We start from the raw sequence: 27,735 nt of genomic DNA on the forward strand, positions 1-27,735 counted from the left end.
TACTGGCCAGCACTATGGGCAGTGTGCTCCTCAACGACGTCCTGCAATGTTGCCTGGAAGTAACACTGGAGTGTGTCCACAGGCCCCTTGTGCATATTACTTTCCTTCAGCAGGTAATACAACTGGTCAGCCTCATGATTTTCTCTCACTGGCCTACAACATACTGCTTTCCCTCGTTAAGCACTGATAAATCTCTTGATAAGAAAGCAGCACAATCCAAGAGCTGGAAGGATGCGGACAATGTTGTGGATGTGTGTCTTTAAGGATGTGGTCTCAACTGGATGAGAAATTGAACGAGACACCTTCTGCAAAGCACACTGTGCTCTGGTCTTGCACAGAGAAACCTTAAGCCACAAGTGTTTAAATTGCATGTTGTATCAATTGCCATCTTAAAAGCTTTTTAAAACATAGTTCATTGAAGGAAATTGAAGATGTGTAAGAGGCTGGAATTCAAGGAATGGGAAATTCTAAAGTCAGTAGGAATGAAGACGGTTACAAAAAAACAGGAACAAAACTGCAGGAGATGGGAACTATAAATTCAAAACTAAGTATTTAAAGGTTATTAAATTAAGGTGTCTTCCATTGAAAATAAAGTCCTATTCTGATTAACATCACAATTATTTATACTTACTCATTAGCCCAATGAAAATTTAATAAAATTAATGTTTTATTTTATTTCTATGTTTGCTCTACATCAGTTTTTTTTCTGATTAGTTTCTAGGCTTGCTTGATGATGTCACTTACTGGTTATCTGCTACAGATGAAAACCTGATACCAGGTTGCAGTTGAATAGGGGAAATCTACACTCAAACATTTAATCCTTGTAATCACATTTGAAGGTCAATTGCATGCGTCACTGATGACTAGAAAATTTGAACACTCTGCTTTCCTTTGCTATTATTTAAAGCAATCATTACCATGCTACAAATTCTACTGGCATAATCTCTCACTGGCCACAGAATAAAATCTCTACTTTGACTCAAGATATTATACCAGGCTTTCCTTGACAAAGTACATTCAGTGCCCACCTGTACACCTGTTCATTAATGCAAATATCTGATCAGCCAATGATGTGGCAGCAATTCAATGCATAAAAGCATGCAGGCATGGTCAAGAAGTTCAGTTGTTGTTCAGGCCAAACATCTGAATGGGGTGGAAATGCGATCTAAATGACTTTGATCTGGACCAAATGTAGTGTGGTTTGAATATTTCAGAAAGTGCTGATCTCATGGGATTTTTGTGCTTTACAGTCTTTAGAGTTACAGGGACCGGTGCGAGAAACAAAAAGCATCCAGTGAGCGGCAGTTCTGTGAGCAAAAGTGAGAGAGGTCAGAGGAGAGTGGCCAGACTGGTGCAAGCTGACAGGAAGGTGACAGTAACTCAAAAAACCACACGTTACAACAGTGGTTTGCTGAAGAGCATCTCTGAAAGAACAACACATCGAATTTTGAAGTGGGTGGGCTACAGCAGCAGGAGACCATGAACATACACCCAGAGGTTACTAGTACCTCCTGTGTCCACTGTCCACTGAGTGTACAGGAGTTACTATCCCATCATCAAGGTCTCTGTTAACCTGCTCATGGATACTTAAGCCATAATGATTAGTATGCTCCCTTATGTAAACTATGTGTTCTCTGAAAGATAGTGATAAAATTAAAATTGTATACGTATTGGATTGGAGCATTGGGCATGCCTTTGTGAAATTAGTGAATCCAATAATGATTTTCTTTTCAGCCCCACATATATTCCCCACTTCCTGTTTTGGAGTTTAATGCCACAAGTCAGATGCCAGTTAATTCTGTCAGCCCTCCCAGATATTGTGCACTTCCAATTCTGGCTTCTTGAATTTTCCTGGTTTTAATTCTCCACAGTGCTTTCATTGACCTCAAAGTTCAGCTATTATACTCCCACCCTAAACCTCTCATAACCATTGTCCACTTCCCAACTCCACCTTCTTCCGAAGATCTCCAAACAGAGCTGCTAGGTGGGTGCATCCTATTGTTGTATTTCCCCATACCAGAGTTGTAGTGTCTCCCTTGTCGAATCTCTTTTCATTTACATCTGTGGATCTTCAGATGCCCCCCCCCCCACCATTTTAACAGACTCCTGGATCTAATCTTGCATTCACCATCGTGTACGACCAATCACCTTGTGCGTCTATTCTCTGCATGGACTGGCCCACAGCTGAGTGGAGACTGAACCAGAACTAACCATCACTATGCTCTGTCTGGCTGAAGCTGTCTCCTGTTGACAACTTCTCTCTCAACCTCATTCATTTCCTTCAAAATAATAATAATACATGAACATAAACCAAAGTTGTGCTTTTGTGTGTAATATGGAACTTTTTTTGGTTTCAGTCTTGTTCTGGTCGCATCATATTTGTTTCTTTTCCCCAGTGCGGAGAATTGACAATGCTGATGTATTCTGCTCTTAATCTATTGAAAATTTCTTCAGCTTTGCGTCCAATGTTCACATTTCTCTCATCCTGTGGTTGGTGACTCCATTATTTTCGAGATGAACCAGTAACAAACATCAGCTACAAATTTACTGACTTCCAGAGGTACCGTGCATGAAGCAGACAAAGAGGCAAAGATCACATTCCACTCTCTATACAAATGACTGGTCTTCCTTTCTACCACGCATGCCTATCGATCATGCACATTCTACACCTATATTCTTATCCTTTCTTTTTTCCCAAAACATGGGATTCTTCTTGCTTTTTATCCCACCAGCTTCCACAATGACAGAGAACTATTCTCTGTCAATCCTGCCGTCTTCAGCCTGATCCACGCCATCTTTCGTCCCCCTTGTTTCCAGCTATTATGAATATACTCCTGAGTTCCTGAATACTATGGATCCACTGGTGTGTCTAGAGGACGAAATAAGAAAAGCTCAAGTAAATATAGAGACAGTAGTTGCAGTTTTTTTTGTTGTTGAGAAAGCTTATGATATGTTATGGAAGGAGGGGCTCCTAATCAAGCTGCATTTAATGGGAATCGGGGGGGGGGGCAATGTTCAATTGGGTTAAGGACTTTTTAAACGGGAGAACTATTCAGGTGAAGATAGGATCAGAGCTATCAAGCCAGTATGTTGTAGAAAATGGGACACCTCAGAGGAGTGTAGTGAGTCCTTCTTTATTCTCCATTTTGATAAATGATATATTTGTAAATATACCAACGGAAGTGGGGAGGTCATTGTTCGCTGATGACAGGGCTTTGTGGAAAAGAGGGAGAAATATTGAACATATAGTTATGAAAATGCAAGATGGAATTAAGTTGAAGAGTGGGGGACAAAGTGGGGTGTTAAATTTTCAGTGGAGAAGGCAAAAACCATGTTCATTACAAGGAAAAAGCTCAGGGGACTAAATCCGACTCTGTATGGAAGTAACCTGGAGAGAGTTGAAAGTTTTCGGGTTTTGGGAGTGCACTTTGACTTGAGATTAACATGGAGAGAACATGTTAGATATGTAGTTGCTAATTCCTGGCATTCTATTCATCAATCACTACCAACACCACAGTCCCTGCCCATGGCAAGCTCCCCTCTCATCACAGGATAGAACAGTGACCTTCTCTTCCTCACCTTCCACCATTGTCTCTAAGTGAAGCAGCTGTTTACTTGCAGTTCTTTAAATATAGTATGCTGTATTTGATGCTTTGGGAAATTAAATACAAAGCTAATATCCACTTTTTTAATACCTCTGTATTGTCTTTGTGCATTGCCACAAGCTTCTGGTTGTCACTTTCATCGTGTCCAGCTAGTTTCCACTTTCTCCTGGACTCTCTGACGGTGGTGTCTGAAAAGAGGATGCTGTCCAAGTTGTATGCCATCTTGGACAATGTCTCCCATCCACTCCATAATGTACTGGTTAGGCACAGGAGTACATTCAGCCAGAGACTCATTCCACCGAGATGCAATACTGAGCGTCATAGGAAGTCATTCCTGCCTGTGGCCATCAAACTTTACAACTCCTCCCTTGGAGTGTCAGACACCCTGAGCCAATAGGCTGGTCCTGGACTAATTTCCTCCCTTCCCGACTTATCTGGATCATAAAAACTGTTATAGCTCCACATTACCTTGTAAAGACAATAGAAGGTCAATGACCTGAAGCTGCTTATTTCTCCACAAATTCTGTTGACCTGCCAAATATTTTCAACTCTGATGAGGTATCCCAAGATGTCTGTACACAGTCAGGTACTCATACTTAGTCTTTGAATGAATATAATACTAATTAATATATTTAGGAGCTGAGCCATTAGCGTCATGGGGGGAGGAGATGTGGCGGGGTGGGAAGTAGTAACAGTGCTCATTTTCGGTAATGTGACAATGGTTCACCTGCACCAGAATATTAAGCAATATGTGAACAGAAGTGATCTCAATCTGTAACCAAGGCTGCTGCAACGCTTAAAAAAGAAGAGCTGGAAAAAGGGTTAATCATCCACCACATTATCGTACCTGGCCATCATTACAACTTGCACCATTCATTTTCTTAAATTGCTGTTTTACTTCAGTTCACCGACGTCACAAAGCAGAGATCTGAAGGAAAAGGGACAATGTAAATTTGATGACCTGCTGTAGTTGTAACAGTGAGGATGTCCTAATTGAAGTGCAGATATTTTACACCTTGTTCCTCCAATATCTTCCAGTATTACTGCTTCTTCAGCACTCAGTTACCTGTCACTCTTCTTGAAATTTCCTCATTTGTGTGCCCTCTACTTCTCTCTAAATTGTCTCACTCTACTTCCAGGAATGGAATGAGTGTCTATTCAACACTCATTAATTTGCTCATACCCTTCAGGACAATCAATGGACTATTCTATGCAACCTATCAGTGCCTATCTGTACTAATCCCATGTGTAAAGTTGCAACATGACTGCACACGTCGATTACTATTTGGTTCCTAGATACTCTCATGCTCCTAACATCCTTAAATAATGACTTCAGATTGTCCTTAATCATATATGCCAAGGATAAATGGCCCCTTTTTGCCCTCCTAACTTCTTCCTTGAGTTTTCTCCCACACCCCCTATAGAATTCAAAGGACTCACTTGGTTGTAGGTAGTTTTACTTATTTCATGCTTCCCTTTATTCTCAATCAAACCTTCAATGTCTGATATAAACCTGGGTTCCCTGACCTTACCATCTCTGCCTTTTACCCTTGTAGGAATGCTGGCCTTGAACTCTTACTACTCCACTATTTAGAGTCTCCCAATTGATAGCTTTACCCTGAAGCCTCTGCTCCTAATCTTCTTTATCAGGTCCAGTACCTCTTATCTTGTTGAAATCAGCCTTCCTCCAATTTATGGGCTTAACTTGGGGATTATTTTTATCTCTTTCCATAACTATCTTGAAACTCACAGGATTAAGGTCACCATCCTCAAATTTAAAATTTAATTATCTTTCAACCATACATGAATACAGCCGAGAGAGTCAATGTTCCTCAGTGTTCATCCTTGAAGAAGATGGTAGAGTTTGCCATTGAAACGTTGGTTATAATGGATATCCGTACCCGGCCGGAAGCCCAAGAAGAGTTTATTTGTCATATACGCCGGGAAAGCACTAGATCCTTTTCTAGTGTTCCTCACTGCGCACCGAGACTTACGCCCCCTACGCAGATTTATTTCCTAAGAATATGTCAAGCAGAGCCCTAGATATGTCAAACAGCTCCATACACATTGCAGTAATGGCTAAAAAGGTCAAGGATTATGGGGAGAGAGCAGAAACGGAGTGTTCAGTTTGGCTGATGGGCTGTGATCACACTGAATTGCAGAGCAGGCTCAAGGAGTTGAATGACTCACTCCCACAGCTTATGTTAATATTTCTCTATTGGTGTGGCTTATTTTGAGCACTTAGAAAGACTGAAGATGGGTTCTTTGGGAAGACCTTTCAAGTTCATGTAAATAACATTCTTTCAAACTTAAGGGCTAGATGGACAATGAATCTCAGGGTTATGTATGGTGATATATATGTATTTTGATAATAAATTTACTTTGAATTTTGGCAAATTAATATCTAACTACTTCGATCATCTCCAACCCTCCCAATGTTGGTTCTGGGCTGATTTTACAATTAGCCGGGGAAGAGATGTGCAATTAAAACAGTGCAAGGAAACAGACATTAGTGCAGCACTAAAGACATTATGTTCAACCTCCAGAGTATACTTTCTTAAATTGGCTTACTTGCTGTTTTTCCATGGTTTGATTTTCAAAAGCATGCATTACAACCTGATGTGATGAATGTCAAGGACGTATTATCAGCCAAAAACTTTCCATGGCAGTAATTAATAGCTGTTTCACTGTTGGTAACTTCCACAGCATTTCTGACTAACTCCTCAGATAACGGATTGGCTGCTAAACAATAGAAATCCTATGTGGTCATTGGCTGAATAATTGTGTATTTTGCTCAATTTAATTCATACTTTTGACTTTTTAGAGTAATAATATTTCTCGTGGTCCTTTCTCTGCAGCTGTTTTCCAGAGCTCCCAGTCTCAGTAAGTTATTCCAGCTCTCAAGCATCTGGCTGTGGTTCCGCTGGCCATTCTATTCCCAGTGCTATCGTGAACACAGGACACCTGAACAGCCCTTCCACCAGCGGAGTCAGCCACCTATGTCACGTCACTGCTGGTTCAATTCCAATTGCAACTAGGCATGGAAGTCACATGCCTAACCCTGCATCATGTGGCCCAAGCCTCAGTGGTCATGTGAACTGTACTGGCAACAATGGAATGATAGTAAAAAGCTACCCCACCAACATTTGCATGAACAGCAACACAACTGCTATTAAGGTGGAGCCAAAGCCTTCCTATGCACCTGGGTAAGTGAAAACAAGGAACTATCTCAATACTTGAAAGTTTTGTTTGCATTGTTATGTACCCCGTAACTGGGTCACTTACCAGCAAAGATAGAGAGGTCCGTTGAAGTCTGATGGTACTATTTTTACTGGTATTTATTGATAAAAATACACAAAAATAATATCAATGCAAACATACAGATAATATACGTCGTCAATACTAAATCTAAAAGCGCGGGTATAATAATAATCAATAAGAAATAACTCTATCGTTGTCTAGGGGATAATGTATTGTCCGATGGAAATATAAAAGTCTCTCAAGTTCATTCAAGCTGCAGCTTTTGGGTTGGAGAGAGAGACGGAGACTTAGAACTTGCCCGGTTTTCCGTTTTATGATGTCGATCCTTCGAAAGGGCGTCGGTGGTGATCTCTTCCTTAGCTAAGCCGCCTTCCGTGGTAGGGCCTCAATCCTGGGGCAACGGGAAAGGACACACGTGGGCGGGCCCTCCACCGGCTATTGCTAGTAAACGCTGTCACGGAACTTCGAGTGTTCCTCCTGGGGCGTGTGTAGGGCTGTTCCCCAGACCCTCTTTTATCCTGACTTACAGGGTCTCAGATGTCAATCAGGGTGGAATGATGCCATCCCCCCAACCAGCCCACGTTGCCTGAGGGCTTTCCATGAAGTACAGTACGCAATACACAATTCCGTCTCCAAAAGACAATGACCTGTTCCGTGGCTATGTATCGCCGGGGCTAGGACATTCCAAACGTCTCTCTCTCATTTCCTGGGTCTCCTGACCTGACTTAATAGCGATCTTGCGATTCTCAAAAAGGAGGGGGCCACAGGTGTAACAGCATATTCCAGTATTAAACGCTCAGGCATACCCGAAACCACTCCTTGCTACTGTACAAATAATTCAAAGGTTCAATTATTTTAGTCGCATTGCAAAATGTTTCTTCACGGCCAAAGAGCCAGTGCTTAAGATATAGGAGAGAACTTGCTGGTAAATCTTGGCATGTAACTGGTTGCAATTTCCTTGTGTAAGTGCCAGGAAGTTCAGGACTTACACACAAGCCTCAAACTTACTGACAGCTGTTCGCCAGCATTTCTTCCACAGTTCTCCGCCAATGGAATCTTCATGGAGCGTAGCGTGGGAGCTCGCAGTTTCAGAGGGTTCCCAATGCTCACAGCTCAGTCTGACTGGACTGAAAGCAGGGATTAAGGTGTGAGCATGTTTTTAGATTGAAAAACAATTGAGTTGATTTTAAATGTTTTAGTTTTTTAAATGTCCTAAATCATTTAATTTGTCCACCTGTTTTAATGGTTTGATTCACTCTTTTATAGTTCTACAATGATTTTACATGTTTGTGACTATTGGAACCATTAATGCTTGTTAACAGCTGGTTTAGCTAAAGGTCAAGCTTAGCGGCATAGAGGGTGGGACTTTTCAGCTCCTGTGGCCACCCAGACACTGGAATTCTCACACACAGAAGGCCCCTGTTGCTGCACTGGGTCTCAGGGCTGAGGGCCCGGCCAGCTTCCTCTAAGAATTGTCAGGGGTGAGATGGGAAAAAGGTCATCGCAAACTTAACTTGCAGTTCACCAGTGAATGCTGACTGTAAATCCAGGCTGTCATATGAAGTAAGATTTTAAATATGATTGTATTCAAGTCATGTCAAGTCAAGTTTCTTCTGTTTTAACTACATACATGTATATAAGGTATATAATCATATAAGGTAAATAGAAATGAGACATTTCTCTGAAGCAGGGTGTAAAACACAGTAGTACACATAACATATGGTAAGGATAAAATCTACTGGTGAATCACACATAAATAACCAGTTAAGGTGCATTAATATTAAATATTGTAAGATACAGAATAGATTAACCAGTGACACTTCAAATGCAATGCCGCCAGGAGTTTGGAAGCCTAATGGCCTGAGGGAAGAAACTGTTTCTCATCCTGACCATTCTTGTTTTTATGCATCGTAGTCTCCTGCCTGATGGTAGAGAGTCAAAGAGGATGCCGGATGGATAGGTGGGATCCCCTCCGTATGCAGTGCTCTGATAAATGTTCCCCAATGGATGGTAGGGAGACCCCAATGATCCTCTCAGCTGTTCTCACTGTCCTTTGTAGGGACTTCTGGTCCGATGCTCGACTGCTCCCATACCAGATGGAGATGCAACTTGTCAGGATGGTCTCAATGGTGCTCCTGTAAAACGCAGTTAAGATGGGGGGGGGGGGGTGAGATTCTCAAACTTCTTAGGAAGTGGAGCCATGCTGTGCCTTCTTGTTCAGGGAAGTGATACTAAGGGACCAGGTGAGGTCGTGATAACATAACTAATTTTATCAATTAAAGTGTCTTTTGTGCCCTTACTACTGCTGGTCTGATTTTCTTCCTAAGGTCTGTGGTTGGGTGAGACCTGGAAGGGGCGGGGTGGGGGAGATTTGAAAATGACGGACTCAGTGTCATTGTTGTGAGTGAGAGTCGGTGCTTTGGAGGTTAAGGTGTAAACAGAATGTGGCGTTTAGGAAGAAGTGTACATTTTGGGGACTTGCTTTGGTACTGCTGTGCAACTCTAAGAGCATTAGTTGTCACTAAGATCTTCCTGCCAATCTGCTCCTAGGAGTCCAGCACTGTAGGCTTAGAGTGTCACTGTGGGACCCTCCAGAGATCTGTCAGTCTCTCTGGTGAATCTCCATTCGCTACAGAGCCATTCAGGAAATAACACCCTCGCCAAGTTGCAGCGGCGCCACCTGTGGTGTGTTGGGATCTTTTAAAGACCAGTCCCTGAAGCTGCAAGTACTGACAACTATGCAGTGTGAGGCGCAGCAGTTGTCTGGCGTGTACCAAAGGTGAAGCAGCATGCTGGGAAATGTGACAGTGACACTGAATAAGCATTTTATTTGAAGATTCTGATCTTAAAACCACTGCTGAAAGGAGTTTCTGCACTACCGAAGCAAAAAGCAAACTGCTGGAAGAGCTTAGTGGGTCGAACACCTGTGGTGGCAGCATTTTGTGTTGACTGGTATGGGGTCTCAACCCGAAATGTCACCCATCTCTTTCCCTTCACTGATGCTGCTGTACCACTTCATCCAGCAGGCTGCTCTTCACTCCAGATCCCAACATCTGCCGACTCTGTGTCTCCACTGAACTTTGTTTTGGCATACCTAAAACATAGAAAATGAAATTATATGCCATGGATCATTGCTCAGAGCTTAAAAAAACTGTTAACTATATTGTGTTCTACTTTACAAAATAGTACTTTATTGTATTGCAAATGTTGTGAATGTAAGACATTTGTCTGTCATCATCACAGTTTCGAGTATATCATTACATTCACTTTGTTTTACATGATGTAAAATTGTATCAGTCATTCATTACAAAACATCCTATCCTATCAGTGATAAATTTGAGAAGTTATTGCCTGGGACCCATCTCTCAGTGTAACCAGTGTGGGAGGACCCCAAACCATGGCCTTTCCTCGTAGTATGTTTGCAGTAACTAGTGCACAGTCTTGGAGAGTACTTTGGTCCTTAGTGTTACTTAACTGGAAACTGAGCTGACTGATGTGTCTCCATCTAATAAAGGTGATGGTGGTCACTTTTTGCAAAGTTTGTCAGGTTATAGAGTGTTGTGTGGACTAATGGGAGGTATCACAATCTAAGCATTTGTATAGGCCAAAGGGAACTGGGCAATTACCTTCCCACATCTAAATATTGCTGTGGACAACCCTGCTTCCTGCATAACGGCTTGCCAAGGCCTGATTCTCTCCGTCTCTGGATCACTTCTGAAATTAGTGAATGATGCACGTAATTTATAAGAGGGAGTCTCTCCTTTGTCTCTTCCAACAAAGTTTAAGCTATTTATTGAAAGCAAAATATATGCCAAAAGTATATACAATACTTCATGAAGATTTTGAAATAACAAAATATCGTGTCTTTTTGAGAATGTTTTTGAATCATTTTATGAATACTCAGGTACTAAATACGGTACTTTATTCTTAAGTTCTGTCTGACTGCCATGACCTGTTTATAAATAATGAAAGGAAGTAAACTTATTTAAGAAACATTAATATGTTCTGCATTGTGGAACTACTTTACAATCCATATGATCACACTTGACAAGCAATTTATATGTTAATATTCTCTCCCTCTGCCTCTCCCTCTCCCACCCTGCCTTTTTCCCTCTCCCTCTCTGCCTCTTCCCCTCACCTTCTCCCTTTTACCTCTTTCCCTCTTCCTCTCCCTCTCTGCCTCTTTCCCACTCCCTTTCTACCTCTTTCCCTCTCCCTCTCCCTATCCTTCTCCCTCTCCCCCTCTTTTCTCTACCTCTTCCTGTCCCTCTCTGCCTCTTTCCCTCTCCTCTCTCTCTGCCTGTTTCCCCCTCCTCTCTCTCTCTCTCATGCTCTCGCTCTCTCTCAGAACATTGATCATGACAGCAACCCTGGCCCCACCCTATCAGAGATATTCCTTTTGTCCTATCCACTTCTCCTTCAACATGTCTGCAAGTTGAAACTAACTTGTTTTCTCTCCTTACCAGTTCTGACAAAAGATTTTCAACCTAAAACGCTAAATGTTTGTCTTCCCGCAAATGCTGCCTAACTTACTGATTGCTTCCAGTGTTTTCAGTTGATTATAAGATTGTACATTGGCTTGAATTTGTGCTTACCACTGACCTGTGAGAAATGTCTGCACTTGCCTTGTAGTTCTCCCCGGGTCAACAAAAAGCAAGTTCATTCTTCAGTTGAGAGGTTCTGTGCAGCAACAAGATCTTCTGGGCATAAAGCCATCACTGAGTTTGTAGGTGGGAATGGGTCAGAAACAATTCTGGCAAATGAAAATGCTAAAGGAAACATTTGTCCATGCTCTGTCTGAGCTGGTTTCTAAATCATTTTGAATGATTCAGAAAGACATTTCACAACTATTAACTTCCTTTAAATTTCAAAGCTCAAAGTCAATTTATTCTCAAACGACATATATGTAACCATTATACAAACCTGAGACTCTTTTTCATGTGAGCATTCACAGAAAGCACGGGAGACACAGTCGAATCAATGAAAGACCCACCAGGACAAACAATCAGCCAATGAGCAACAGACAACAAACTGTGCAAATACAAAAAAGTAAAAAAAGAAAGAATAATAATAATGAAAATAAGCAATAGATATCAAAACACAAAACTCTGAGATTCTTCATCACCAGATACCCATGAGACCAAAAATGGCAGCACAATCATCAATCCCAAACCCCTCCCCACATGAAATACAACAAGAACATTAGCCCCCAAATACCGTTCATTCCACACAAAAAAATGAACAAAAGTACAACAAAAAACTCATCTCCAAAACCCCCTCCCCCGTATGAAATGCAAAAAGAACATTGGCCTCCAAATACCACCCCCCCTCACAAAGACACTAACAAAAAAAGAGGCAACAAGAACATCGACCCAAGACCCAATCCTCCCTCGCAAAACGCCACAAGAATATCGACCCCCAGATCCCCCTCCTCCCTTGCAAAACGCCACAAGAATATCAACCCCCAGATCCCCCTCCTCCCTCGCAAAACGCCACAAAAATATGAACCCCCAGATCCCCCTCCTTCCTCGCAAAATGCCACAAGAATATCGATCCCCAGATCCCCCTCCTCCCTCGCAAAACGCCACAAGAATATGAACCCCCAGATCCCCCTCCTCCCTCGCAAAACGCCACAAGAATATCAACCCCCAGATCCCCCTCCTCCCTCGCAAAATGCCACAAGAATATCGATCCCCAGATCCCCCTCCTCCCTTGCAAAACGCCACAAGAATATTGACCCCAGATCCCCCTCCTCCCTCGCAAAACGCCACAAGAATATCGACCCCCAGATCCCCCTCCTCCCTCGCAAAACGCCACAAGAATATCAACCCAAGACCCCCTCCTTCCTCGCAAAACGCCACAAGAATATCGGTCCCCAGCTCCCCCTCCTCCCTCGCAAAACGCCTCAAGAATATCAACCCAAGACCCCCTCCTTCCTCGCAAAACGCCACAAGAATATCGACCCCCAGATCCCCCTCCTCCCTCGCAAAACGCCACAAGAATATCGACCCCCAGATCCCCCTCCTCCCTCGCAAAACGCCACAAGAATATCAACCCAAGACCCCCTCCTTCCTCGCAAAACGCCACAAGAATATCGACCCCCAGATCCCCCTCCTCCCTCGCAAAACGCCACAAGAATATCGACCCCCAGATCCCCCTCCTCCCTCACAAAACGCCACAAGAACTTTACCTGTGGTGGACTGGGCTGTATCCGTTACTTTTTGTAGGCTTTTCTGTTCAAGGCCATTGGTGTTTCCATACCAGGCTGTGTTGCAACCAGTCAATATTCTCTCCACAGCACATTGATAGAATTTTTTTCAAAGTTTTAGATGACATGCCAAACCTTCACAAACTTGTAAGAAAGTCGAGGTGCTGCCGTGCTTTCTTTGCAATGGCACTTGTGTGGTAGGCCCAGGATAGATCCTCTGAAATTATAAAACTGACGAATTTAAAGTTTCTGACCCTCTCCACCTCAGATTCCCCCAACGAGGACTACGCATGGACCTGTGGTCTCCTCCTTCCGAAGTCAATAATCAGCTCCTTGGCTTGCTGACATTGAGTGAGAGATTATTATCATGGCACTGTTCAGCCAAGCTTTCAGTCTCTCTCCTATATGCTGATTTGTCACCACTTTTGATACAGCCAATGAGAGTGGTGTTGTCGGCAAACTTAAATAATGGAATTGGAGGGGTGTTTAGCCTCACAGTCTCAAGTACAAAGTGAGCCATGCAGGGGGCTAATCACGCAGCCTTGTGGTGCACCTTTGCTGATGGAGATTGTGGAGGAGATGTTGTTGCCAATCTGAACTGACTGTGAGGTAACTGAGGCCATGGTCTTGAAGCTTATCAATTAGTTTTGAGTCAATGGTAGTACTGAATGCCAAGCAATAGTCAATGAAGAGCAACCTGTTCTGTGCATCTTCACTGTCCAGATGATCCAGTGTTGAGTGTATTCATTCAGATTGTCCGAGTCCTTCAACACGGCTCAGTCCACTGACTTGAAGCAATCCCGTAGCTGCTCCTTTGCCTCCCACGACCACCTCTTCATTGTCCTTAACTCTGGAATCTTGCTGTTTAGCCTCTGCCGGATACAGGTAAGAGGAAGACAGCAAAGTGATCATATTTTCCAAAATGTGGTTTGAGAATCGAACAGTACATGTTCCTTATGATAGTATAGCAGTAATCGAGTGTGTTGGGACTCCTGGTGCTGCAGGTGATATGTTGATGATAAAGGGGCAGAGATTTCTTCAAACATGCCTAATTGAAGTCCCCGTAAATGATTTAAAAGGCTTGGGGGGTAGGCTATTTCTTGCTTGATGATGGCACCACCCAGTAGCTTGAATGTCTGCTTAACATCGACCGTTAGCGGTATGTAAACTGTGTTCAGAATTATGGTGAGTAGAATGGTCGGCAGTTAATCATTAGATGTTCCAGGTCAGGGGAAATTAGTGTGACAAGACCGCTGTGTCTAAGCACCACCACTGAGTTTCTCATGAAACACAGATTCCCACCTTTCACCTTCTTTGAATCAGCAGTCCAGTCCATCTGGTATATCAAGAAACCCTCATGTTTGAGTGCCGAATCCATTGTGTCTTGAGTTAGCCCTGTCTCCTTGAAGCACAGAACACAGCAATCTCTCAATTCCCTCCAATACAGCAATCTTGCCCTTAGTTCCTCATTTTTGTTCTCCAGTGACTGTACAAGATACTGGGTAGAGGAAGTTTCATACCCCACCATTTTAGTCTTGCTTGGAGTCCACCTCTCCTCCCTCTGCATATAATCCATTTCAAAAATAATTGCAAAGCTAAAACACTTATAACTGAAACAGTTAAATTAAATGAAATTGTAAATCTGCTAAAATGTACTCTGGTCTTTTATAACTCTTTCCGTTCATTTAAATGAACAAAATTGCTGTACCTGTGCTTGGCCCAATCAATTTGAGGTGGTTCAGCTGGATTTACTGGCATTTTTATTGGAGAATTGTCCTTGCTTTTCAAGATGGCGCTAAGCTGTAATCTTTCTTGAGGTCACAGCTCAAACTTAGTTATTTTTTTGTTTATTGTCAGGTTCCTGGTTCGTGAGGATGATTTTAGGGGAAAAGAGGAAAGTTATGGGTCAGGTTAAGGTTTAGGGACAGGGATGTGAGGAAATTAGAAGACAGGCCAGACTCTAAGCCTCCACTCTGCATTCAAACTCCAGCAGCAAGAGTGTAGTTGGATGTCAGGCCTACAGACAGGCTAGCATATTCAGAGACCTGTTACCAACGAGGCCGGAGTTTGAGATCTAGTTTCTGGGGTCCCGTCATCAGCAAGTTAACCATTCGAGACTTGGAGTTTGGGCCCTCATCCAGTCATCATTGTGTCCTGGGTCAATACCGAAGATCAAAACCCAAAGGTCAATTAGAGGTTCGGATCGAAGCCTGAAGGTTGATCAGAGGTACAGATCGAAGCCAGGCAGTTAATTAGAGGCCTGAATGGAAATCTGTTGGCCGGTCAGAAGTTGAGATTGAAGCCCAATGTCTGATTGAAGGTCTGGATTGAACACCAATGACTGATTGGAGGTCTGGATCAAAACCTGATGACAATCAGAAGTCTGGACTAAAGCCCAAAGGCTGATTGGAAGTCCAGTTGAGGCCCAGTAGCTGGATACTGGAGCGAATGTACATGTTCACCGGAGACCGAAGGAGACAGCCTGTCCTGAGGTTGGAGACTGAGTATATGTGTGGGTGGGTGAGGCATAGGGAAAGTGGTATATGGCTTGTTTTGCTGCTGTTGCTTGGTATGGTATGTTCTGTTGATCTGCCGAGCATTGCAGGCCTACTACTAATTGCAGGCTGCCCCTAGTACGTACTTAGTGTGTTAGTTGTTAATGCAAGTGACGTATTACACTCTATATGTTTTGATCAATAAACCTGAATCTGAATTGTCAGGTAATCCAGTGCCGGATAATAGTTGGAACAACATTGGTGAGTGAGTGCTGTCAACAAGTTCGTGGACACATCCTAGAATCCTAAATTGTTGATGTTATTACTGCATTGATATAGGGAATTCTCTCTCTAACTCAATCATGCCGTGTTTCAGGGTCAGTCACACATTAGCTTGAAGTTGGTCTGTGCTTTGGGGTAGGAAGGTGTGACTGTGAGTGAGATAGGCAGGAGATCCAAGCCACAGGGCTGGATGAGCCTCAGCCCACCTTGTTCCCTGAGTGGCGACAGTGAGGGCGGTAGGAAGGATGAGTAAGCAAGCCATGGCACCATGATTCAGGGATTCAGGGAACTATTCAAGGGGAATGGAAGCTTTGAGCACTTGGAATGCTACTGTGACACTGTAATTTCCCTTGGAATCAACAAAGTATCTATCTGTCTAACACGCTGTTCAAGACAACTCTCACGGATGCATTTTATAAAATCCTCAAACTGTTTGGGACAATCTAACTGCAAATATAAGTCCCCCATGAAAACTGTCATTCCATTCTTACATGCATTCTAACTTATATCTAAATAGTAACCAGGATATGGGTGAAAGAGCAACTGGATGTAGGAGGGTGTTACAGTAGTCATTGGGGATGTCAGTATGGGAAATCATGTTGGCACTGGATCCCAAGAGAAGGATTTCGTAGAATGCCTGCAAGATGGCTTTTTACAGCAGCTAATGATCAAGCTCACTAAGGGAAATGTAGTTTTGAATTTGTTGTTGTGCGATGAACCAGATTTCATTAAGGAGCTTAAGGGAAAGGAACACTTTGGAGGCAGAGATCATGATTTGATAGAATATGTCCTGCAACTTGAGAGGAGACGCTAAAATTGGATGTATTGAATTAAGGTTAATTACAGAGCCACAAGAGAGGAGCTGGTCAGAGTTAATTGAAAGGGGATACTAGCATGGATGATGGCAGAGCAGCAGTGTCTGAAAATTCTGGGAGTAATTTGGAAAGCACAAGATCATTTAATCACAAAGTAGAAGAAGCATTCTAAAGGAGGATGAGGTAATCGTGAATGTAAAGGAAAGTCAATGACAGCATAAATGAAAAAGATTGGGCATATAATATTGCAAAGGTTAGTGGGAAGCTAGAGGATATGGGAGCTTTAAAAAGCTAACAGAACTGAAAACTGAAAAGCAGCAAGTGGAGAATAGATGAGTTAAGGAGGTAAGCCAGCCAATAACATAAAAGAGAATACCAAAAATTGGTTTAGATGGAGTCATCAAGCACTACAGCTGAGAAACTGACCCTTCAGCCCATCTAGTCCGTGCCAAATTATTATTCTGCCTAGTCTCATCGACCCGTACCTGGACCACAGCCCACCTGTCCAAACCTCTACTAAATGTTGAAATCAACTCTGCATGCACCACTTCTTTTTGTTAGTTGTTCCATACCCACATCACCCTCTGAGTGAAGGCATTCCCCCTTAGATTCCCCTTAAACAGTTCACCTTTCACCCTTAACCCATTACCTCTAGTTCTAGTTTCACCGAGCCTCAGTAGAAAAGGCCTGTTTGCATTAATCCTATCTACACCCCTCATAATTATAGATATAGACACACACACGCACGCACGCACGCACGCACGCACGCACACACACACACACACACACACAGTAATGGAGAGGCAAGATTGGCCACTGGACCACTGGAAAAGGATGCTGGAGAAGTAGCTGAAAAACTGGAAACATTAATACTAAATGTGAACAGTTGCAGGAGGAACGAAAAGTACCCCTACTTTTTGAATATACTTTATATATTACTACAGATTTGGCAGGTTGTTCCTAACCTAATGTAGACCTTAACCAAAGATTATAAAGAAGGAAGAGTTGACTCATTCAGGGGGAATTCAGGGTGGAACGTTCATTTTGATATGAACCATTTTTGCCAACTTTAGTGATTGCCTGGGAATGCATTTGTCTGTTGTCCTATATTACTGATATTTAAGCAGATATTAATTGGTGGTTTTGATTTTATGACTGGAATGACTGTAAAACTATTAGAATTAAACAGATTAAACTGTAAACTAAGTATTGTATACCTATCCATTTGAACTTGAAAATAGTGCGCTTGCAGTCGGTGGCCCTCCATAAGGAACGTTATTTTCAACTTTTCCCCAATGTAATCTTCAGAAATTAATGAACTGACAAGATATTAGGCTTTTGTATACAGCTAGTATTTGAAAAAAATCTATGAAAATGCTATCCCTTGTTTTATGAGATGTGAATGAGTTTCTATTAAGATTCTGAGGCCATAATTACTGACCCCAAATGCTAATTTTATATATTTTACTGGTCATTTCAGCAGATAAATATTTCCATATTTTGATTAAGTTAACTAAGTAACACAAAAGTTAATGATATTTGAGCATCTACTGCAATCTTAGAAATGTTTACAATTCGGTATTGTGTTTAATATTACAATTGCTGGTTTAAAAATAGTAGTGCTCTTTGCATCCTGGTTTGTTGTGAGTGAGAGAATTCTGTGATGTGATTGGTTATGCTGCCAGCGTGGTGACATGCTGGTTGTTGAAGGTCAAAGATCCACTAGAGCAGAGGCCTGTTATAATCAACATCAGCAATGGAAAATCAAAATCAGATTTATTGTCCCTGATACATCATGAAATGTGTTGTTTCGTGGTTGCAATGCAGTGCCAGCCTAACAAATTACTATAAATTACAGGAAAGATAGGTAATGAAAAGAGGAGTTGCGAGGTAGTGTTCATGGATTCATGCACTGTGCAGAAATCTGATGGCAGAATTGTTCCTAAAATGTTGAGTGTCTGTCTTTAGGCTCCTGTACGTCCTCCCTGATGGTAGTAATGAGAAGAAAGCCTGTCCTAGATGGTTAGAGTCCTATATTATTGATACCAACTTCCTGAAGCGTCGCCTGTTGAAAATGTCCTTGATGGTGGGGAGGCTTGTGTCTGTGCTGGAGCTGGCTGAGTCTACAACCATCAGAAGCGTTTTAGAATCTCATGTATTGGTGTCTCCATACCAGGTAGTGACGCAACCAGTCAGAATATTGTACATGTGTAGAAATTTACTAGTCTTTGGTGGCACATCCTCCTTGAACTCTTGATGTTGTGCCTTCATCATGGAGAGTCTAGGATAGATCTTCTGAGATACTGACACCCAGAAACATGAAACAGCTCACCCTGTGCACCGCTGACGCTTTAATGAACATTGGTGTGTTCAACTTTCCCTTCCTGAAGCTTACAATAAATTCCTTGGTCTTGCAAGATCATTGTTGTGACATCACTTGACCAGCTGATCTGTTTCATTCCTATATGCCTCTTTGGCCTCATCTGAGTTCTGCCAGTAACAGTGGTGTCATCAGCAAACTTATGTTTGAGCTGTGCCTAGCCACACAGTTCTTCTGAGTGTAGAGAGAGTAGATGTGTTGATGGTCAGTGAGGACGAGCTCCGACTGACTGTGGTCTCACAATGAGGAAGTGAATAATCCAGTTGCTGAAGGAGGTACAGAGGTCCATCTTTTGAAGCTCGTTGATGAGTACTGAGGAATAATGGTGTTGGACGTTGAGTATAGTCGATAAACAGCAGTCTGTTTAGTAGGTATTGCTGTATTCTAGATGGTCCAAAATCCAGTGAAGAGGCAGAGAGTTTGTATCCACTGTAGAGCTGTTAGGTGATGTGCAAATTGCAGAGGGTCCAGGTCCTTGTAGAGGCAGGGGTTAGTTCTAGTCATGACCGATCTCTCAAAGCACTTCATCACAGTGGGCATGAGTGCTGCTGGACGACGGTCATTGAGACAGCTCATCTTCTTGGGCACCAGTATGATTGATGCGCTTGTGAAGCCAACTGCAACAGAGAGAGGTTGCCGATGTCCTTGAACACTCCAACCAGATGGCCGGCTCAGGTTTTCAGTGCCCAGTCATGTACACCATTGGGGCCTGGCACCCTAATGCGAGGATTCACCCTCTTGAAGGATCGTCTGATGTTTGCCTCTAAGTCGAGATCATAGGGTCACCAGATACTGTGAGGATTCACCCAGGTGCAGTTTTATTCTTCCTTTCAAAGTGTGCTTAAAAGGCAGTAAGCTCATCGGGGAGTGAAGCATCACTTTCAACGATGCTTCACATATAGGAGACAACGGCATGCAAACCCTGCCACGGTTGCCATGCTAAAACATCGTATTGTACAGATTGCTATTCTAACCTGACATCACCTGGACTTGTACCATCCACCTTGCATCTATAAACAGGAATCAATAATGAGGGTGATACAGCTACCTGGCAACTGTTCTTGGATCCATTGGGGTGGCTCTGGAAGAATTGCAGCTTTACCTTGCCCCATTTTTATCTTCAGTTTGCTTCCTGCTTACCTTCCTGTTTTCTCATCTCTCTGACAGTGATTCTTCTTGCCAGTGAGCTTGCAGTTAAATGGTTCCTTTGTCACACTCTCAACCTCACAGTGACTGTACTACCTACTGTCTACCTGCACAGACCTCTCTTTATTCTGCACTCCTGTTCTTGTTTTACCTCAATGCACTGTATAATGAATTGATCTGTATGGGCAGTGAACAAGACAAGCTTTTTGCTGGACATCGATGTATAATAATAATAAACCAATTTACCAGAAATCTATATAAAACATTTGCATCTGGTGTGAGTGTTTCCTTTCCCTTTTGAGATCTGGGAAGTTGCAAGTTTGGTGTGGAGGGATATCAGATCTAACCTTTCCACTGACCTCATATTCGAATATTCTTTTAGAGCCCAAACATTCTTGGGTCACAAATGTTATTGTTCTGCCGGGAATAGGACCGTGCCTCCTTTGCTGAGCCTAGTTATGAATAAACTGGCCTTGGGCAGTGCAAGTAACGCTTCAGGTGCCACGTTGTTCACTGGCACCATCCCATTCCTTCCTGGAATGATGTTCTAGTCCTGTAGTCATGGGCATTGAACACTTTTCCATTGATGTCTGAAGATTTTATTTACACAGGAATATAAGAAAAAGGTGGGGAAAGCTATTTTTCCCTCAAGCCTGACCTTCTCAGATGAACTTTTGCTTCACTGTTAATGGATCCAAGTTGTCTGCCCATGTAGCACCCCATACATTTGCCACTGTAATGCTGCTTGTCAGGTACACCTGAGAAACCGGAATCCCTGGCTTAAGACTTCCCCGTGCTCGACTGCAACCTCCCTTCTCCTCTGCTGACAAACTGTACTTCGTACAAACCAGACAGAAATTTGTTAAGGACAGAAGTCTGTTTCTATTGAACAGCACTAAGCAGTGGAACACACAATCGGGTTTTGTTGATTTAATTGGGAGTTTTACTATCCTCTTGCTTAAGTTAGAACAGAGCACTTGAGGAATAGCGAGACCACTAGGTTCCTAGTCTTCCAGTAACTATACTTGAGAATACAGTACTTGTCTGCGATCTTCTTGCCGTTTTATGCAGTGGTAGCTTTACTCTTTGAACTTGGATATATACAGTAAGACAGGGCACATTTAAAGGAGGTCTCCCATCCCCCCACCGGCTGAGGTATGTAGATTAGCACTATTTTTTTCCAGCCTGGTACGGACTAGCTCCCAATGTTTAACTTGTATCCATCATGCAAACATTGCTTCAAAACAAAACTTATATTTGATAAACCTTTACATTAAGAAACGCGAATGAAAACAGCCGGCATGGTCTGACTGCAATTAGTAAAGCAGGTGTTTATTTTTAATGTGGATATCTTTAACCCTCAAAGCACCAGCAGTCATTAACCTGATTCTGAACAGAGTTTGTTCTAAGATCAGACATTTTAACAGACAATACAGAGTAGATTTCCCTCCAACTCTGACTTGGGATGGAGAGGAGAAGCAGCAATAGCAAATAGATGAACCCTCCTCCTACCCCTCCACAGATGCATTAAGTCTGGCCTAGAACTCAGACAAACCCAAGGGTACTGCAGCCTCGACATTAAATCCCTGTGAACTGTCTGAATGATTAAAATTAAACAGGTTATCACGGCTTGTGTTGTGAAATTTGTTAAGTTAGCAGCAGCAGTTCAATGCAATCCATAATACAGCAGAGAAAAATAACAATACATAAATAAATCAATTACATATTTTGAAAAGATTAAAAATCATACAAAAATCAGAAATAATATATATTTATGAAGTGAGGTAGTGTTCAAGAGTTCAATGTCCATTTAGGAATCAGATGGCAGAGGGGAAGAAGCTGTTCCTGAATCGTTGAGTGTGTGCCTTCAGGCTTCTGTACCTCCTACCTGATGGTAACAGTGAGAAAAGGGCATGCCCTGGATGCTGGAGGTCCTTAATAATGGACACTGCCTTTCTGACACACCACTCCCAAAAGATGTCCTGGGTAGTTTGTAGGATAGTACTTAAGATGGAGCCGACTAAATTTACAACTCTCTGCAGCTTCTTTTGGTCCTGCGCAGTAACCCCTCCGTACCAGATAGTGATGCAGCCTGTCAGAATGCTCTCCATGATTTTCAGTGTTTTTGTTGACATACCAAATCTCTTTAAAATCCTCATGAGAAGATGATTAGTTCAGAGGCTTTTGACTGATGAAGAAGGCCTGGAATGAATGTTGTGTGTGATGTTGTTCAGGGCGTTATAAAGGCCGTGAAAATAAAATGCCTCAAATGCCAAATTAAAAGGATGCTGTAAAGAAAAGGGTAATTGTTAAAAAAAAAACACAGGGAGATCCCAAAGTCCCAAATTACATTCACTACAAATGCAATATAGCTGCTCTACTCTTACCCTTCTCAAACCACTTGCTACTTTTGACACAGGTGACCACACAATTCTCCACCATTGCTTCTTCACTGTTGTCCAGCTAGCTGAGATTTCACTCTCTCACATCTATGTTTTTAGAATGCTATCATAGTTAAGGCATCACTTGCAACTGATTCCTATCTTTCATCTCTCATATTTATTAAGGATCTATCTTTTGGCACAACCTAATTGCATCTGTACACTCGCCCTTGACAACATGATGTAAAAACAGCGTTGGTTTCAATGTGCATTCTGTCTACGTGAGCGTGCTTTATTTTACCTCATCTAAACTCTCATACTTCCAATGCACATCCAATGTCCATTAAAATGACCTGGACAAGCCAAAATTTCCTCCAAATAAGTACTCGTCTCAGAGCCCACCACAGAATTCCTTCACCAACTTAGCATCTGTCTGTAACTGACCTAACTGTTGTAACTTTGAAAAAAGCCAAATGCCACACACATATCCATGGCATCACTCTCCTAACATCATCTAGCTTTCCACTGTCATGGTTTCTCGTGCCCCACAAGTGACCAGGAGACGGAGAAGATTCTTCAAGAAGGGTTAAACTTTAATTTGCAAATCAAAGCTGAGACAGTCATTGAACTAGTCGCTGATTGCCCACCGATCCTCTTTGTACATAGCATTTTTTATAGCAATTTCCTAGTCCAGTTGCATTAGCATAACTATAGTTGCGTATCACACGTATATCCTGCCACTATTGTTTCTACCCATTGACTTAATCATGTTCTAATCTACATCTCTTAGCTACCTCTCATTAACACACCATTGTCTTCCACATTTTTAAGATTTCGTGACTTAATCATGTTCTAATCTACATCTCTTAGCTACCTCTCATTAACACACCATTGTCTTCTACATTCTTAGGATTTCATTCTCCTACTAAATTGGGTACATGCATAGCAAATAGCAAGTTTCAAAACTGACTACATAGTTTTGGTTACACAGCAAAATTTATACTTTTATACTCCAATACCACTTGCCCCTGCTGATCTGTTGCTGAAATCCCCATCAATGCCTTTGTTACCTCTAGATGTGAGTTTCCAGCACACGTTATCCTTCCTTGTCCTAATCATTAGCCAAAGCTTTGCTGCTCATAGTAACACACACACAAATTGCTTGAGGAACTCAGCAGGCCAGGCAGCATCTGTGGAAAGGAACAAAGAGTGACCTTTTGGGCCAAGACCCTTCATCAGGACTGTCCGTTTCAGCTCCATCCTTCACCGTGCTGTCTCTTTTTGCTCCTGGAGAAGCAACACTTCCACTTGAAGTTCCCACCTTTGTTTTCAAATATCTTCGTGGTACTGTCAGCCCTATCTGAATTGAACTGTGCTGTATTGTTCTATGTTCTATCTCGGTAATAATCTTCTCAAGAATTAGAAAATTATACAAACATTGTTACCACAGAATCAATGGAACAATAAGTGAACTAGCACCAGAATCTTTCTCAGGCCAACATCACCAGCATCGAAGCCCTGGTTATACCCAAATGGCTACACTTGGTAGGCCACATGAAACATTGGTGTAGAAAAGCATCATCCATCGTCAAAGACCCTCAGCACCCAGGCCATGTTCTTTTCTCACTGCTGCCATCAGGTAGAAGGTACAAGAGCTTCAAGACACATACCACCAGGTTCAAGAACAGTTACTACCCCTCAGCCATCAGGCTCTTGAACAAAAGGGGATAGCTACACTCATTTAAGGACTCTGTTATATTGATGGATGTTACATTGTTATTTCATGCTTGTTATTTATTGCTATTTATTTATTTATTATCTGCATTTGCACTGTTTGTTTACAGTTACTGTTCTATAGTCTTGCTGAGTATGTCCGCAGAAAAAGGATCTCGGAATTATATGTAGTGACATGTATGTACTCTGATAATAAATTTTACTCTGAACTTTGAACTTTGAAAGTTACTTGCATGTTTGACACCAGACTGAGCTTTGTCAGAGGAAGAGATTACTACGTGAACAGAGGGAGAGGTTTGGAGATGTGATCAAAGTCTCCTTGAAGAAATGCAACCTCACAACTGACTCCTGGGAATCTTTGGTTCAAGGCCACTGAAGTTGGAGAGGCACAGTTCATACACCATCTATAAATTCACAAATGCCGTAATTGTTCTTGGCAGAAGCTCCGGTAGCAACAAGGAACCATACAGTAGTGAGATAGATTGGCTGGTTGAGGGGTATCACAACAACATCGCACTCAATGTCAGCACAGCCAAATAATTAGTCGTGGATTTCAGGAAGAGGAAGTTGGGAGAGCACATACTAGGGTTAACAGTGGAAAGTGTGAGCAGCTTCAAGTTCCTGCACATCAACATTTCAGATGATGTCTTGGGCCCAACACATTCATGCAGTCACCAAGAAGGAATGCTAGTGGCTCTACCTCATGAGGAGTTTGAGGAGATGTGGTATGTCACCAAAGATTCTGGCAAATTTCTACAGATGTGAAGAGCATTCTGACTGTTTGCATCACTATGGTAAGGAATCTCCAATGCACAGGATCGCGAGAGGCTGCAGCGGGTTGTAGACACACCCATTTCCATCATGAACACAACACTTCCTGCCGTTGAGGACATCTTCAACAAGTGGTGCCTCAGGAAGGCATCATTAAAGAACACGGTTTATTTGTTTTTCTACCATCAGAGAGGTAAGAATACTGAAGACCCACCATCCAACACTCTAGGAACTGCTTCTTCCCCTCCACCATCAGATTTCTGAATACTACCTAATGCTGACACGTGAACGCTACCCAATTCTTTGGTTTTGCACTATTTATTCATTTCCATAATTCATAGTAATTTTTATGTTTTGCACTGTGCCACTGCCATGAAACAGCAAATTTCCTGACATATGTCGGTGATAATAAGCCTGATTCTGATTATTCAGGATGGCATTGAGGCCTGGGAGTTTATACTTAGGCTGCACAAGCCCAAGCAGAGCACCTGACAAGCTGTCTACTACCTTGGTTCCTCCACTCCCATCTCTGGTTCCCACGTTATCCTTTGAGTCCACAGCAATAAAAGCTTCCATGGTGCAGTGCAGAAATTCCTGTACCCAAAAGCTGTTTAAACAATAAGTCTAACTACATTCAGTTTTTGATGGGGCTTGGCAGCGAAAGCTAGTTCTTTTCAGTTACCACTCAGCTTGCCACCAATTTGATTGGGACCTTTACAAAGAGAGCTTAGGCATATTTCTTTGTAGGAGGCACATCATTATTTATTAATTTTCCATATCTGGCATTGCTGCCAAAGCCACCATTTATTTCCCATTGCTAACTGCTCTTGAGAAGGTGGCCGTGAGACTTTCTTTAGGGTACTTCCACAAGGGGAACCTTTCTTGAAGGACCTTTTTGGTGAAGGTACTTCCACAAAGCTGCAAGAGAGGAAGTTCAGGTACAGGTTCCAGTGACAATGAAGGATGGCACCCCCACATTACTGCATCATGGGGGGGAGGGTTGTATGTTACTAGAAAACACTTCACATTGCTATTCTTCATAATACGTATCTGCATCACAACCCATTTGAAGAAAGGAATTTTGTCTTTGCTTATTCACCTCTTTTCACACAAACTTTGCTGTAGGGAATTTTATTCTGCATCTCAGATTTGGAATTGGAATTGGTTTATTGCAGTCGTGTGTATCGACATACAATTGTGTATACTGTTCATACAGATCAGATCATTCCATACTGCATTGAGGTAGAACAATTTTTTAAACATCAGAATGCAGTATAAGGTGTAACAGCTACAGAGAAAGTGCAAGGTAGGTAGATGATAAGGTGTAAGGACATTACAAGTTGGATTGTGAGGTCAAGAGCCTATCTTATTGTATTAGAGAACCATTCAATAGCACTACAACTGTCCTTGATCCTGCTGGTATGTACTTTCATGCTGTTGTATTTTCTGCCTGATGGACAAGGGAGAAGAGAACGTCTGGGGTGGGTGGGTCTTTCATTATGCTGGCTGCTTTACTGATGCAGCGAGAAGTATAGACAAAGTGCACAGAGGGGAAGCTGTGTCCACAACTCTGTAGTTGCTCGTAGTGACGGCATAGCAAGCTGGGATGCATCCAAAGAGGGTTGCTTTCTGTGGTGCCTCAGTAGAAATTGATTAAGTGCTGACAAGGACGTGCCAGAATTCTTTAACTTCCTGGGAAAGTAGAGTCTTTGGTGAGCTTTCTTGGCCACAGCATTTGTGTGGTTGGACCAGGACAGCTCTTTGGTGATGTTTGCTCCGAAGAACAACATACCACTCTCAATCTCAGCCTGCTGCTCTAGACAGAAGCACATGCCCTCACCCACTTACTGAAGTCAGTGACCAGCTCTTTCGAATTGCTGACGTTGAGGGAAGGGTTGTTATCATGACACCACATCAGTAAAATCTCTATCTTCATCATTATTTGGGATAGGTCCACTACAGTGGTATTATCTGCAAACTTATAGATGGAGCTAGGGCCTAACCAGGCCTCACAGTCATGGGTGTACAGGCAGTATGGTGAAGGGCTGAGGATGCAGCGGTGCTGAGAGTAATCTTGGTGGAGGCGTTACAGCCTATCCTTACCGATTGGGCTATGTTGGTCAGAAAGTGGAGGATCAGTTGCAGAGGGTGATGTTGACTCTCTGGTCCTGGAGAAGAGTGATGAATTTGCTTAGAATTATTGTATTGAAGGCAGTGCTGTGGACAATAAACAATTGTGTAATTTGGGTGACTTTACTGACCAGATTCTCCAGAGATGAGTGTAGAGCCTGGAATATGGTGTCTACCATAAATCTGTTTTTGATGGTAGGCACATTGCTGTGGATGGAGGCTGGAGTTAATGCCTGCCACGATGCTCTTTGCTGAAGCTCTTTGTGACGGTGGATATTCGAGTCACAGGCAGTAGTCATCAAGGCACGTTACCTTGTTTTTTTAGGTATAGGAAAAATAGTGATCTTCTTAAAGCAGATATGAACCTCACATTGAAACAAGGAGAGGTTAAAAATGTCTGGAAACACCACCGCTATCTGATCTGCACAGGATTTAAGGACATGGCCAGGAGCACCATCCAGGCCAGATACTTCCCACAGGTTCACTCTCTGATAGACTGTTCTTATATCTGCAATGGTGGCTGTGGA

At 42.5% G+C, this 27,735-nt stretch overlaps 1 protein-coding gene across 6 annotated transcripts in view; it reads left to right on the plus strand.

The window, feature by feature from the left end:
• The window catches only part of myrf (myelin regulatory factor), a 266,399-nt gene that overhangs the window by 130,722 nt on the left and 107,942 nt on the right, over window positions 1–27,735 (plus strand). For all 6 annotated transcript variants that reach the window (XM_073049333.1, XM_073049337.1, XM_073049334.1 and 3 more), the window contains one exon: window positions 6,464–6,811. In XM_073049333.1, coding sequence (XP_072905434.1) covers window positions 6,464–6,811 — 348 coding nt within the window. The remainder of the gene's footprint in view (window positions 1–6,463; window positions 6,812–27,735) is intronic.

Source organism: Hemitrygon akajei, chromosome 6, assembly GCF_048418815.1.
Source record: "Hemitrygon akajei chromosome 6, sHemAka1.3, whole genome shotgun sequence".
Classification (NCBI taxonomy): Eukaryota; Metazoa; Chordata; class Chondrichthyes; order Myliobatiformes; family Dasyatidae; genus Hemitrygon; species Hemitrygon akajei.